This window comes from Eleutherodactylus coqui, chromosome 1 (genome assembly GCF_035609145.1).
Source record: "Eleutherodactylus coqui strain aEleCoq1 chromosome 1, aEleCoq1.hap1, whole genome shotgun sequence".
In the NCBI taxonomy this organism is placed as follows: domain Eukaryota; kingdom Metazoa; phylum Chordata; class Amphibia; order Anura; family Eleutherodactylidae; genus Eleutherodactylus; species Eleutherodactylus coqui.
The window spans coordinates 264,481,574-264,495,677 of record NC_089837.1 but is presented as its reverse complement, the minus strand read 5'-3'; the positions used below and the strand labels follow the sequence as shown (position 1 = coordinate 264,495,677).

Sequence of the window (14,104 nt, the reverse complement as noted above, 5' to 3'; positions counted from 1 at the left end):
GGTATTATTGCAATAGTACTGACCCACAGAATACAGTTGAGCAATTTTTGTCAGTGTGTACACCATAAAAATACCTCCTCAAAGATGGCGAAATTGCATTGTTTTTTCCCCCATTTCATTCTACTTAGAAATTTTTCATTACATTATATAATACGTTAAATAGTAACAATGAAAAACTCGACCTGCAAAAACCAAGCCTTCAGACTAGCTGTTGACGGAATTAAAAAAAAAAAAAAAAAACTGAGAAGGAAACGACATTAAGGGGTTGGGGAGTACCTTCAACTCCCTTTCTTTGAATTGTTGGTGCTCCAATGGAGAGACGCCTACTGATCTGAATAGTATCACCTTTCTTGTGGATAAAGTGGCATGTCTAGAGGGTTATCCCGCAGTAGACTTAAAATATTAGGAATTGCTGCTTATACTGTCCATAATGCAGCTGATACAACACAATTTGAAGTGAAGGTCTGCCTTTGGCTAACCTTTCCATATTGGGGTTTTTCTAATGCATTTACCTACTGTATAGCACTTAAAGAGCACCTGTACTTACATGCTGGAGCACTTATGCTCCATCGGCCCTTTTTGACTCCTCCTTGCAGCAGAAGACAGACCCATATGGTGCTATAAGCGGCAGTCTTCAGCTGCCAGGAATAGCCGAAAAGGGCTGAAAGAGTACGAGCTCTTGAACAAGAAAGTGCAGGTACTCTAAGGCCAGCTTCACACGAGTGACAAAAATAACATGGGATTTGTTCATTGAGAGACACACAAATATAAACCCCATTCTTTTGAATGCGGTCATACACATGAGCAGTGTTTTCCTGCATGGCACTGCGATGTGATGCTATGCAGGAAACAAATTGCGGCACGTTTTGTATTGCTGCGTGCTCTCGCATCACATCGCCCATTGTTCTCAATGGGGCCGGCGGCAGCTTCGCAACACGTGCTAGGTGCACAAGAAGTGATGTCTCCCACTGAAAACTATGGGGGAAACTCGCTGCACTTGACAGCCACGGTGGCAGATTCCCTTCTTCCCTGAAGTGATGCGCGGCTGTTCTCACATGACAATGCCTTGTATCCTTGGGGAACTCACATGTTAGGGAGCGTGATATGGGGGCAAGATTCACGGCCCCATATCACGCTCCTCAGTGTGAAGTTAGCCTAACTAAATTGGTACAGCTTTCAAAAGTGAGCAATCTAGCCAATATTGGAGGGAAGACTGAGAATTGACTAAACACAAGCCTCATTATGGTGGCTATATTCTGTAGACAGCACTCAGAAGACTTCCTATCTGAAGTTTGATTTCCCTGTGTTTGCTCTCATTTATAAGCCAAATATGTTGTTCTCTCCTATTCATTAAGGGATATCCGTAAACATAAATTTCTTAATATTTACCCAGAGTATAAGGCCTCCCTCACACAGGCGCTTGCAAAAACGCTGCGTTCTTCAACACTGAGTTTTCAGCAGCGTTGGCATGCGTTTTGATAGCGTTTTCAGCACAGCTGAAAACATAGCCAAGGAAGCTAAAAAAGCCAGAACCGATCCAACTGGCATAGCAACATGCGTTTAACGCTATAAAAACGCAGTACAAAGTTGTGCCGTGTTTTCAGCAGTGCTGAAAATGCAGCCCATTAATTTCAATGGGAGACACAACTGAAAACTGCCAAGAATACAACATGCAGCGCTTTGTGTGAGCCTAGTGTGAGCAGCCCTATTGGAATGAATGGGAGCGTTGTACAGCGTTTAGCGCAGCGCTGAAAAGGCACCGCTAAACGCTGTACAAAAATGCCTGTGTGAGGGAGGCCTAACACAATGGTCCCCAACCTTTTTGGCACCAGGGACCGGCTTCAAGCAAGACCATCTTTACAAGGCCTGGCAGGGTTGGGTGGGACATGGGCAGGGCTTTAGTTTGATGGGGCGGGGTTATGAAGGGGGTTGGAGTTTAGTGCATTCTTATTTAATTATGACATTTAGAATGTCCTGGCAGTACACACATAGGGCAGTATATAATCTATCCCCCCCCCCCCCGCAGCACACACATAGGGCAGCATATAATTTATCTCCTCCCCCAGTAATACAGCCCCCACCCCTGAGTAATTAGCAGCCCCTCCCTCTGTAATAAGTAGCCCCCACCCCTAGAAATAAGCAGTCCTCCCCCCAGTAATAGGCAGCCCCCCCCCAGTAATAGGCAGCCCCTTCCCCTGTAATAAGTACCCCCCCAGTAAGCAATCCCCCCAGTAATAAGCAGGTCCCCTCCAGTAATAGGCAGCCCCTCCCCAGTAATAAACAGCCCCTTCCCCTCTAATAAGTAGCCCCCACCTCCCAGTAATAGGCAGCCCCCACCCCCCCTCAGTAATAAGCAGGTCCCCCCCAGTAATAGGCAGCCCCTACCCCGCCCCCCCCAGTAATAAGCAGCCCCCACCCCGACCCCCCCAGTAATAGGCAGCCCCCCTCCCCCAGTAATAGGCAGCCCCCCTCCCCCTGTAATAGGCAGCCCCCCTCCCCCTGTAATAGGCAGCCCCCCTCCCCCTGTAATAGGCAGCCCCCCTCCCCCTGTAATAGGCAGCCCCCCTCCCCCTGTAATAGGCAGCCCCCCTCCCCCTGTAATAGGCAGCCCCCCTTCCCCTGTAATAGGCAGCCCCCCTTCCCCTGTAATAGGCAGCCCCCCTTCCCCTGTAATAGGCAGCCCCCCTTCCCCTGTAATAGGCAGCCCCCCTTCCCCTGTAATAGGCAGCCCCCCTTCCCCTGTAATAGGCAGCCCCCCCTCCCCTGTAATAGGCAGCCCCCCCTTCCCCTGTAATAGGCAGCCCCCCCTTCCCCTGTAATAGGCAGCCCCCCCTTCCCCTGTAATAGGCAGCCCCCCTTCCCCTGTAATAGGCAGCCCCCCTTCCCCTGTAATAGGCAGCGCCCCTTCCCCTGTAATAGGCAGCGCCCCTTCCCCTGTAATAGGCAGCCCCTTCCCCTGTAATAGGCAGCCCCTTCCCCTGTAATAGGCAGCCCCCTCCCCTGTAATAGGCAGCCCCCTCCCCTGTAATAGGCAGCCCCCTCCCCTGTAATAGGCAGCCCCCTCCCCTGTAATAGGCAGCCCCCTCCACCACCACCATAATATGCAGCACCCCTCCCCCCTGTAATAGGCAGCCCCCCAACCCATATACTTACTACAGTGTCGCTCTGTCTGCTTGCCCTGACGTCAGTGTGCAGCCCGGAACGCTTCCTCCCCGAGTCCTCTCCTGCGGAACTAATGAGCAGGGGATTCGAGGAGGAGAATCCTGGCTGCACAACCTCAGTGTGCGCCGGGATCAGCCCGATTACCAGCGGGTAATCGCTTCAGTGGTGAGCGGCGTCGGTACACCGCGGGCCACATAACACAAGGCAGCGGGCCTTGTGTTTAGAGCAAAAGTTCCCGGCGGTGCCGCGGAACCGGCGCTAAACACCCAACGGCCGGGTCCGCGGCCCGGTGGTTGGGGACCCCTGGCCTAACAGACAAAACTTCCAGGTTTTGTCTGGACAGTTAAATAACAAAGTGGTTCAAAAAAAAAGAAAAAAGAAAAAAAAGAAAAAAAAAAAAGAAAAAGAAGCGATCATACTCACCTTAACAACTGCAACCAATCACTAGCTGTAGCGGGTTACCTCTTTAAATTTATCATTGTTTGTTATCAATAGGCTATGTTGCAATATATTCTAGATGCCATTTACAGTACATAGAACATAAAATCTCTATGCACTGTGTTATAACACCCATTACTAATCCCACCAATAAAACATAATTTAAATATTTAAGTTTAACAAAAAAGCAAGTAATACAGAATATCAACCTACTTTGGTGGTTTAAGGTCCCTGTGAATAAGAGCCTTTGGTTTCATGCTGTGTAAATATGCTACCCCTTGGGCACATTGTAAACACCAACTCATGGCATGAGCAGCTGTGTAGAAAGGCAGGGGCTCAGCACCGTGCAGTACTGTAAAAATAAGGACACAAATACATAGGTTTATGTGCAGAACAAAAAGGAGAACAGATCATCCAGGTCTTAGAACTAGTGCACAATAAGATAACTTCTGTCTCTTGCTATATTCATCTGTACAGTAAAGAAGTCAGTAAAAGAATATTGTGAGTTAGGCCGCCTGCAGACAAGCGGGTCGGATCCGGCGTCGAGAATTCTCGCCGCGGGACCCGACCTGAGCGCCGGCAGAGACGAGCGCGTACTCACCCGCGCCCGGCGGCCCCGACTCTTTCATGTGCCAGCGCCTGCGCAGACCGGAGCCGCCAGCCGGGTGAGTGACGTGTCTGTGCAAGGCTCTGCGAGCCCCGCACAAAAATAGGACATGCCGCGGTTTGTTTGCCGCGCGACATTTCGCGCGGCCGTCTGCATAGGAGTGCGTATTGTAATGCACTCCTATGCAGGCTTTGAGCGGCGGAAATCCCGTGGGAAATCCCGCCGCGGGATTTCCGCCCGTGTGCAGGCGGCCTAAATTTTAGTTCAACTAAAAAAAAAAAAAAAAAAAAAAATAGATATATATCTATCCTGTTTACAAACACACAAAAAATTAGAGTGGGATGCTGTGCTTATTTACTTATACACACGCATTTAGGCGTACAGCAGACTTATGCAGAGAGAGCAATGTACCAAATGTATGAATATATGATCCCCTCTCCTGCGGCTTAGTATCAGATTACATTTCCTTCTCTTTTTACATCTGGTATATACCTCAGGAAAAACTGCTGATTTAAGTGCTGAATTTAAAGGCCCCAAATAAGCCACTGTATGCCACATGTCACCCATCCAAGCTAATGTTCAAAAAGCATATAGCACGTGGTATAAATGTATAGGCTTTTGCATATTCCCATACAATAAGAGGAAGGGGACTGGGGGTGGGGGGGGTGGAGATACTACAGTCTAAAGGAGGGCATAAGGTCACAACAGACTTCTGGTCTCCACCAGGTGAATGGGAGACCCAAGTATACATTTGGTGTTGGCTCCTGGAGCTTTCCTCACCACGTACTGAATTTAAGGAAAACACAAAATACTAACAGTCTTATATTGTATTATAACTCAAACTAATTTTAGCATTAACTATATAGCAAAGTAGAAAAATAATGCCCTGTTTTGGCGACACATCAGCTATTTGGAAAGATTTTGTTGCATGATATTTAGGGTTTTCCCAAGCTAAAGTGTAGGTCTGTTTTTGATTATATGTTTTCTTTTAAAATCCAAGCACCATCCTGGGCAGTCATTAGGTAGTGTATTCTGGTGCAGATTGGCACTAAACCTGCAGCAAATTTCACCCTTGTAATTGAAGAGGTGAAGTCTGCTGCGTACCCATGGCAAAAACCACACTAATGATGCAGATTTTCTGCTGCAGTAAAAGTCCCACCAATTCCACCAAGTGTGAATGTACCCTAAGTGACAGTTTGCCAGCACACACGGAAAAGAAACTGTCAGAACACCAGATGAAAAGCAACAGGTCAATGACAAGGCTTGCATTATACCACAAGTAAACACCATTTTAGATTTACTAAATAAGCAAGGAACATGGTAAAAAATATTAATTTTCAAACCATGTGGAATTAAACATAAATTTAACCCCGTAGTGACAGCCAATATGCCTTGTCACCGACCTCAGTAAGGGGGTTTAAACCTATACATATGTCCTAAGGTGGTAGCTTGGCTGACTGAAAGCCAGGCTCCTGCTCCAACAGCCAGAAACTAAGGTGGCCCTGGCAGTTTCCCCTTACATGCCACAATCAACAGAAACTGCAGCATGTGAGCAGATGACAGGGGTTTCTTATCACCCATTATCACCCTGCAATGCAATCGCAAGGTATCAATGGGTTCCCATGGCAGCAGGAAGAGAAAAAAAGGCCTCCATGTTTACATGTAACTAGTGGACCGTTTACATGCAACGAATTTGAATGATAGTCGTCGCATGTAAATGCATGCAAAGACCGAACAACCAGGCAAGAGTTGTTCAGTTTCTGCATGCAGAAAACTGGACTAGCTATTCAGTGTAAACAGCAGTCATTCAGTTCTGAACAAATGTCTGCTTACAGTGAATGGAGCCGACATTGAGCGATACTCGCTTCTGTGTAACAGGAGCGAGCTTCATTGGGACGCGCTGCTAGGCATAGTTTGCCTGACAACTCGTCCCCTGTAAATGGGACTTCAGTCTATTAAATCCCACCTCTGGCAGCCTAATAGGCTGCTGTCATAGGCTTAAGAGAATGCACTACATAAGTAATGCAGTGTACTATCCCAGCAATTGAACGATCGCATCTTCAAGTCCTATTCAGGAATTAAAAATAGTGTCAAAAAAAGTTCAATAATGTTGAAATTCAAAAAAAAAAACAGAATAAAATTATTTTTCCTACACAAAAGCCCATTTAAAATGGATAAAATAGCAAAAAAAGATTTTTAAAAAGCTACACTTCATTGGTATTGCCGCGTTAAAACAATTAAAATATTTAGTTATGGTGCAATAGTAAACTCTGATAAAAGGCTTTCAAAAAGAAAAAGGTACCAATAAAAATTACAACTTTTCCTGAAAAAATAAAAAAAACACTCACATAAAGTAAAAACGTTACGGCTCCTGTGATATCTGGCTGTGATTCACCTGGATCCGTGGCGTTTAACATGGAAATAGCCTTGTATCCCTTTCATCCCTGCTGCAGCTGTCACAGCCACAGCAGGAGATCACAAAGTTCTCCCACCATTTTCAATGGGGCCGGAGCTGCTACTGCCGCCGGCCCTATTGAAAACCTGTTGAAACCCCTGGATGCGACAGCCTCACATTCCTTCGGGGCTAAAGGAATCCCCCACTACAGCTGTCACAGCCGCAGCAGGGGATTGCAATGTTCTCCCATTGTTTTCAATGGGGATGGCGCTGCTGCTGGTGGCCCCATTGAGAACAAGAAAGGAAATGCTACAGCATCATAGGAGTGAAAACATTGCAAGAAAACAAAAAACAAGCCCTCACACTGCTGTGTCGATGAGTTCTGTTTCTTGCAATGCAATGATGAAAATTGCTTAGTCCTTAAGACACAGAACAGGCTTGTCTCTAAGGGGGTAAAAAACAGGCACAACATACAAATAAGATATAAAAAATAAAGGGCATGCAATTACCATTATACAAGGAGCCGCCTTCTGCATATTCCATAACTAGACATACCTAAATAATAAAGAGCATTAGTAAACATGTGATCTGTATACATTCTGCGAGATATAACAAAGGTTACAAGGTGGGGGCTATAGGTAGTCTGTAGTGAAAACCAGGCAGCTTGTTTGATATCATGCTCCAGGTGACCATTCATTAAAGTGGTCAGGAACTCCAGGTACTAAAAGTTGGGACTTCATAAGATTCTATCTATCTTTCTGTTGAGCTCCTTCAATGAGGGGCAAGCAGTTAATTCTTGCACCGTGCTACTAGCCTTACGTTCCATTTATTTCTCCTGCACAGGACAAGTTTTGTGGAGGAGAGTGGTTTCCAAAATCAATATTGGTTTAAAAAAAAAAAAAAAATCTCATTAAAGACAAGTAAATCTTACCGGATTTAGACAAGCTCCGTATAGCTTTACAATATTTGGGTGATTGACACGTGACAACTGACGAAGCTGAAATAAAATAAAAGCCATTTTAAATGGGCTGAAAGAAAAGTGAAAAATTACCACTGAAAGTGGCATGGCATTATTGTTACAGTCATGAAAATATGTGAAATGTAGACTTTGGGCAGACAGCCTTATGCCTGAAGTTTGGTGGTCATACACCATTACTCCTTTCTGCTAGGATATGTATACGTTTTACCTTGAGATTGTTTTAAGCTTCAGTCATTTAAGAATTGTGAAGAAGCTTTAGTTATAACTAATAGACTCTGCCATTGTGGACTATAGTGGATGTGGGCCAATTATTGCCTTGTTATGGTCAAAAAAAAATAAATCCAAAAGCACCCTCCCTCCCCATAGGGGGCTTATATAGTACATAGTTATTATACATCATTGCTGCTACACTAGGATTACCACCACTCATACAGTAATTAAATATTACGGATTTCACTAAACAGAGCCCAATATTACCAATGATGCCACTGTGCAAGACCCAAATACTGCCACACCATGACCACCATAATTAGCACTAATTGCTGCCCCACTAAACAAATGAATCTTACCACACGGTTAGTGAATAAAAAAAATTAAAAAAAAAAAAAAAAGCTTATAACCACTAAAAGAGTACATTGTGACTGAATCATATTAACTTACTGTTGCATATTAAAATCCACCATACAAAATAATATAACTATATAGTGGTAGATAACAGTTCTACACAGGCAATCTGCAGACTGTATAAGCAAATACAGTATAGTTCTAGCCAGTGACCAATTGCAGTGGTTCACTTTTCTTGTCTTTTCCACCCAGATCATACAAGACTTCTTCAAGACATCACTTATGTCTGCAGAATTTGAGCCTGGATATCTTTGGTTTTCCACTTTTTCAGCACCCACCTTAGCTTAATCTCACCTACACAAACTCCCTATCCTGCTGCTACCTTCAATTCTGTGCCTATTGCTGCCCCATTTACCCCCATTACTCTACTTGTTGTGTTGCACAGTGAAATAAAAAACTGCACTTGAGAAATACTGTTATAACTTAAGTTACCACCAAAGTAAAGCATCACACAGACAGTGCCAGATTGATAGCCCCCCACAATACGTACCCCATGTTGTTCCGCAAACATTAGTAGTGCCCCATTTGGTAATACTGCACCTCACAGAAAAAGGGCTATCTATGCAATGTAAATAACTCTTTTGTGCCCTCTAACAGACTGTTCCTAAAGCCGCTTTTTCAGACTGCTCCTCGTGCCCCATCTCAGACTGCTCCCCAAGTCTATAGCTGGAAACTGAATACTGAAGGTAGTTTCCCGTTTCCTCCCTGCAAGAAAGAACTGTGCAGCTACTATATCGCTACTCCCTTCCAGGACTGGTCACATTCCGCAGTTGGATACCCCTGCTGTATGGATTCACACTCGCTATACCACAGGCTGACTGACATAGCCTAGCTCACATCATAAAGGCATAGGATAAGGTTGAGGTCAGGACTCTATGCAGGTTCTTTCACACTAAACCTGGCAGTTCTCAATTCCTATTAGCAGTTTGATAGAAAACGCTTGTCATGATATACTTATATCAATCTGCCAATTCCATTCCTTCATCCAGAAAGTGTATTATACAGCAGTGGCAAAGGCAGCCCTGTTCAGGTGGCATTAGTGTGGGTTGGTCCAGACCAGCACTCTCTCCCAAGTTTGTCTTTATTATCCCTATGGAGTAATGCCATTCTAGCAATGCCATTATGAATTACCTCAACAATAAAGGCTTTCCTCTCAGATTCACTTTCAATTTGCTTGATAGCGACATCTTTTCCACGCCATTTTGCTTTGCAGACAACACCAAAGGTTCCTCTTCCCACAACCTGTTAAGAAAGAAGTCTTAGCCATGTCATTTATAGACTGTAGACTAAACATTAAGTAGTGTTCATTATTACCCAGAAAGCCAAACTCCCAAAATAAAACACCTAATGGGCAAAAATGCATAGATCAATACCATTACTATGGAGTTCTACTAGAAATACACTCATACAATTCAGAGCTTTTCTGTGATCTTACTGAAAATGTACAGAACACTGCATTCACGCATGCTACATAACAGATCTGAAACATTGACAGTATCCCCAAATGTTATTATGGGTTCCAAAATAAAGCTTCTGCATTGTATAACGAGACGTTAAAGGGGTTGTGCCATGAAATACAACCACTTTTCAGAACAGCCAATTGCCTTGGGTCAAACTCGCAAATAGCCGGTTGACTGCAGTCATTCCAGAAAAAAACGTAGTTTAGGGCGTACGTTCAGATAATCGCCGTGTTGTAGTACAAGAATTAGGGTGGCTTTTTTTACACGCTGCAATATCGCTGTATTTTTTTCACGCGATTGTCAAATGGGACTTTCTAATGTTAACAACGCATCGCACAAAAATCGCAAGCACAAACTTTGAGATGACAGCACATACTCGGTAAGGCAGATACTTGCTCGAGTATCTGTCCTTACCGAGTACGCTCCCTCATCTCTACTTAAGACCCATTTAGACAACGATTATCGCTCAAAATTCGCTCAAAAGCCATCTTTTGAGCGATAATCGTTGTGCCTAAATGCATAGCCACTGTGTACTCTTCATGCACTATTCGTTCATTGCTAACTTTTAGCAAGCTAGAAGTCACTTATGACTTATCAGCGCCACGCGCGGAGTACTCAGCAGGATACCGCTGCTACTATTGTTTCACCTGGTATTCTGCTCGGAGCTCTCAGCAAGAGCTCCGAGAACAAAGCAGCTGTCAGTGCTCCTGCTGTTCTCGGAGCTATCAGCTCATAAAGATACCAGCTGATAGCTCCGAGAACAAAGCAGCTGTATGCAGAGGACAGCGCTCCCACTGTCTTCTGCATACAGTGTCTGCCTTCATTTACACAATAATAAAATCTTAAGTCGCTAATTAGCGACTTAAGAGCTTATGCAAAGTGGTCGCTCAAAACTGTCACTTAAACTGCCATTTGAGCGATCATCTTTCCTTGTAAATGGGCCCTTACTGAGGATGTGTGGCAAGGAAAAAGAGGCTTTGTCCATTGTCTTTCCACTGAAAGTCACCTGTCAAAAATCAAAGGTCAGCAGCAAGTAGCCCAACACAGGGAATATAAGGCCTCATGTCCACGGGGAAAATCAGGCCCGCCGTGGATTCTCAGCGGGTCCCTCCTGCCCCGCGGACATGAGGCCAAAAATAAGAATAAACTCACCTGTCCGGACGCTGCAGACCTTCCCTCCGTCGCCGCTGTATCTCCTTTCTTCGGCCTGGCGGATGTGCTCGGCACACCGGCAGCGCGCCGCGCGTATGCGCCAGGCTGAAGAAAGAAGATCTGGCCACGACGGAGGGAATATCTGCAGCGTCCAGACAGGTGAGTTTTAATTCTGGTACGGGTGTACCACGGATCCGGACGGCTTCATTAGACTTCAATAGAAGCCTGCGGGAGCCGTCCCCGCGGGAGGCCCGCACTAAAATGGAACATGTCGCGTTTTTTTCCCCGCACGCGGATCCGCGCCTGAAAGGGAAAATGACATCCACAGGTATTTAACTACCTGCAGGTGTCCAATGCATCCCTATGGGGCGCTAATCTGTGTGCGGGAAAAACACTGCGGATTTAAAATAATCTTTTCCCTGTGGACATGAGGCCTAAGTAAACATAAGTCATATGCAGAGCCAAGAGACCATAAGTCAAAGGCAGATCATTGAGTCACAGACAAAGCTCAGCAGCCACAAGCCTACAGGCCAACAAGTATAGGTGATGCTCAGATGCCACAAGACCTAGGCCAAGCAGTCACTATTAGTACCTAGGGCCCACACGGAGTCGCTAACTAAAACACAAAAAGGATATAAGCAAGGCCCAAAGGCTATGGACCATAGGTAAAAAAAAAAAGTTAAGGCCAAACCCGGAAAGGCTACTAAGAAAAAGTTAGTGAAAAAAAAGAGGTATTAAAAAAATAGCTCTAAGTGTCACAGAAAAAAACAAAACACAGAAATAATTTTGGTAGCTGAAGAAAAAAATAAAAAAATAGGGGAATAAAACCACGAGTAAAATCTCCTAAGGCCAGTTTCACAGGGGCAACAAAATCATTTTCTTGCAATGCGACAGCGCTACAAATCGCTTGTATGTGAAGCCCATGCTTTCCAATGGGTTCCTTCACATTAGCAATGTTTTGTAGCCTGCTACATTGCGAGAATTGCCGCAATTTGCGAGGTTTTGCAGCCCATGCTTCCCTATGGAGCCTTCCTATGTGTTGCATTGCACGAAAACACGGTTTTTGTGTGGTGCAACTTTTACAGTAAGAAATCCTACTGTAATAGCCCCAAAATAAGCCCTAGCTGCATAAGAAAAATTATATATATATATATATATATATATATATATATATTATTATACACACACACACGATAATAATATATATAATATCCTAAGAGGTGCTGTCCGTCTCCTCAGGTCCCCAGCAGACTTGCTTGTAGTTTTTCCTCAGCACTTCCTTGTCAGGAGTTTGAAAAATAGGCTGTGATTGGTTCTCGAGCACCACGGCTCAGCAATTTAGAACCAGTGCTCAACGAGCCAATCACAGCAATCCATTGATCAGGAAGCAGCAATATTGCCACGAGAAAATGCAGCAATATCGCACAGAACAGCGATGCAATATCGCTGCGATTTTCTCGTGGCGATTTTGCTGTTGCCCGTTTGAAAGAGGCCTAAAAGTGTTTGGTCTTTTCAGACAGAACGAGAATATCATGATTCTTGTTTGCCTAAATAATCACATTATCCTACCAAAAGTAATGGGATACCTGAGCAAGAATTAAAAGTATCTAAAACCGTCCTTTCCCGTACCTGGGATGCTAACAAAAATATGAAGCTTTTGAACCCCTTCGTTACCAAGCTTTTTTGTTTTTCCCCTTTTTTCGGTTTTACCTCCCCAGCCTTAAAAAAATCATAACTCCTTTATTTATCCATCGACGTCGCTGAATGAGGGCTTGTTTTTTGTGGGATGAGTTGTATTTTTCAATGGTACTATTTAATGTACCATATAATGTACTGAAAAACTTTTAAGAATTTTTAAGTGGCAACAAAAATGAAATTCCGACATATTTCGGAGCGGCTTATTTCTACGGTGCACAAACACTACCGTAGAAAACTGATGATCTGGATCAGCCCTATTCTCATTTTCACAAGGAAAGACTAGAAGCAATGGGATAAAACTAAAAGGGAGGAGACACAAATTAGATATTATTGTCCTCCTAGGGGGACCCACAACTTGCGATGCTTTGATCGCTCCTGCAGTATGATGTACCATAGCATTACGTCATACTGCAATCTGACAGGCATTCTTTAATGGGGATGGCTTGATAGGCATTCTTCCATGACAGCCCTAGGGGCCTTTCAGAAGGCATGACACCTGTACGGCTCTCTTTAAATGCCGCTGTCAGAATTGACAGTGGTATTTACAGGGTTAACAGTCCGATGAGCTGTGCGGCTCATCGGTGCGGTTACAGCCAGGTGTCGGCAGTAAGAAATAGCCGATGCCTGCAGCGTATGGTGGGAGATATCCGTGCAATTTCTCTCTCCATACAAGTCCTGCAACGGCATGACGTAAAAACACTTTTAGGCCCAATGTCCACGTGCAGATTTTAATTATAAAATTCGCAGCTCCAGAAGCCCATATGGATGCATTAGCATCTACAGGGCAAATAAACGCATGCGTTTATGATTTTTTCCCGGCATGTGGGTCGCACATGTGGGAAGAAATCGCAGCATGCTCCATTTTCTACGGATCTCACGCACGGACGCCTCCCACGGCTTCCATTGACTTCAATTCAGCTGTCATCGTGCTGTGCCGCAGACCAGCGTGAGAGCAGGAGATTATAAAAAACAAAAAAGTATGCACTGTGCATGCGTGCGGCATGCTGCCAGCGTGCCGGGCAGAAGAAAGAAGATCCGGCCGCAACAGAGGGGAGACCCGCAGTGTCCGGACAGGTGAGTATAATGACATTTTTGGCCTCACAGCTGCGGGCATGGGTGGAAACCGCTGTGGGATTCCACCGTGCATGCCCGTGGACATGAAGCCATAGGTCGGTCACTAAGGGGTTAAATAGGGGTGGTCACCTTTTTTTGTTCAGCACAACAGAAATCTTAGTTTTGTTAAATTAAGGCCCCAAGGTAATCTTGTAGATATGATACCTTTTAAAGGAGATGTCCCGAGGCAGCAAGTGGGGTTATACACTTCTGTATGGCCATAATAATGCACTTTGTAATGTACATTGTGCATTAATTATGAGCCATACAGAAGTTATAAAAAGTTTTTTACTTACCTGCTCCGTTGCTAGCGTCCTGGTCTCCATGGTGCCGACTAATTTTTGGCCTCCGATGGCCAAATTAGCCGCGCTTGCGCAGTCCGGGTCTTCTGCTGTTCTCTATGGGGCTCCGTGTAGCTCCGTGTAGCTCCGCCCCGTCACGTGCCGATTCCAGCCAATCAGGAGGCTGGAATCGGC

At 44.9% G+C, this 14,104-nt stretch overlaps 1 protein-coding gene across 3 annotated transcripts in view; it reads right to left on the bottom strand.

Moving 5' to 3' along the window:
* MAP3K7 (mitogen-activated protein kinase kinase kinase 7) overlaps positions 1 to 14,104 on the bottom strand; it is a 59,799-nt gene that overhangs the window by 29,481 nt on the left and 16,214 nt on the right. For all 3 annotated transcript variants that reach the window (XM_066608397.1, XM_066608405.1, XM_066608415.1), the window contains exons 2-5: positions 9,337 to 9,447; positions 7,534 to 7,599; positions 7,112 to 7,157; positions 3,814 to 3,952 (exon numbers count right to left, since the gene is read on the bottom strand). In XM_066608397.1, coding sequence (XP_066464494.1) covers positions 3,814 to 3,952; positions 7,112 to 7,157; positions 7,534 to 7,599; positions 9,337 to 9,447 — 362 coding nt within the window. The remainder of the gene's footprint in view (positions 1 to 3,813; positions 3,953 to 7,111; positions 7,158 to 7,533; positions 7,600 to 9,336; positions 9,448 to 14,104) is intronic.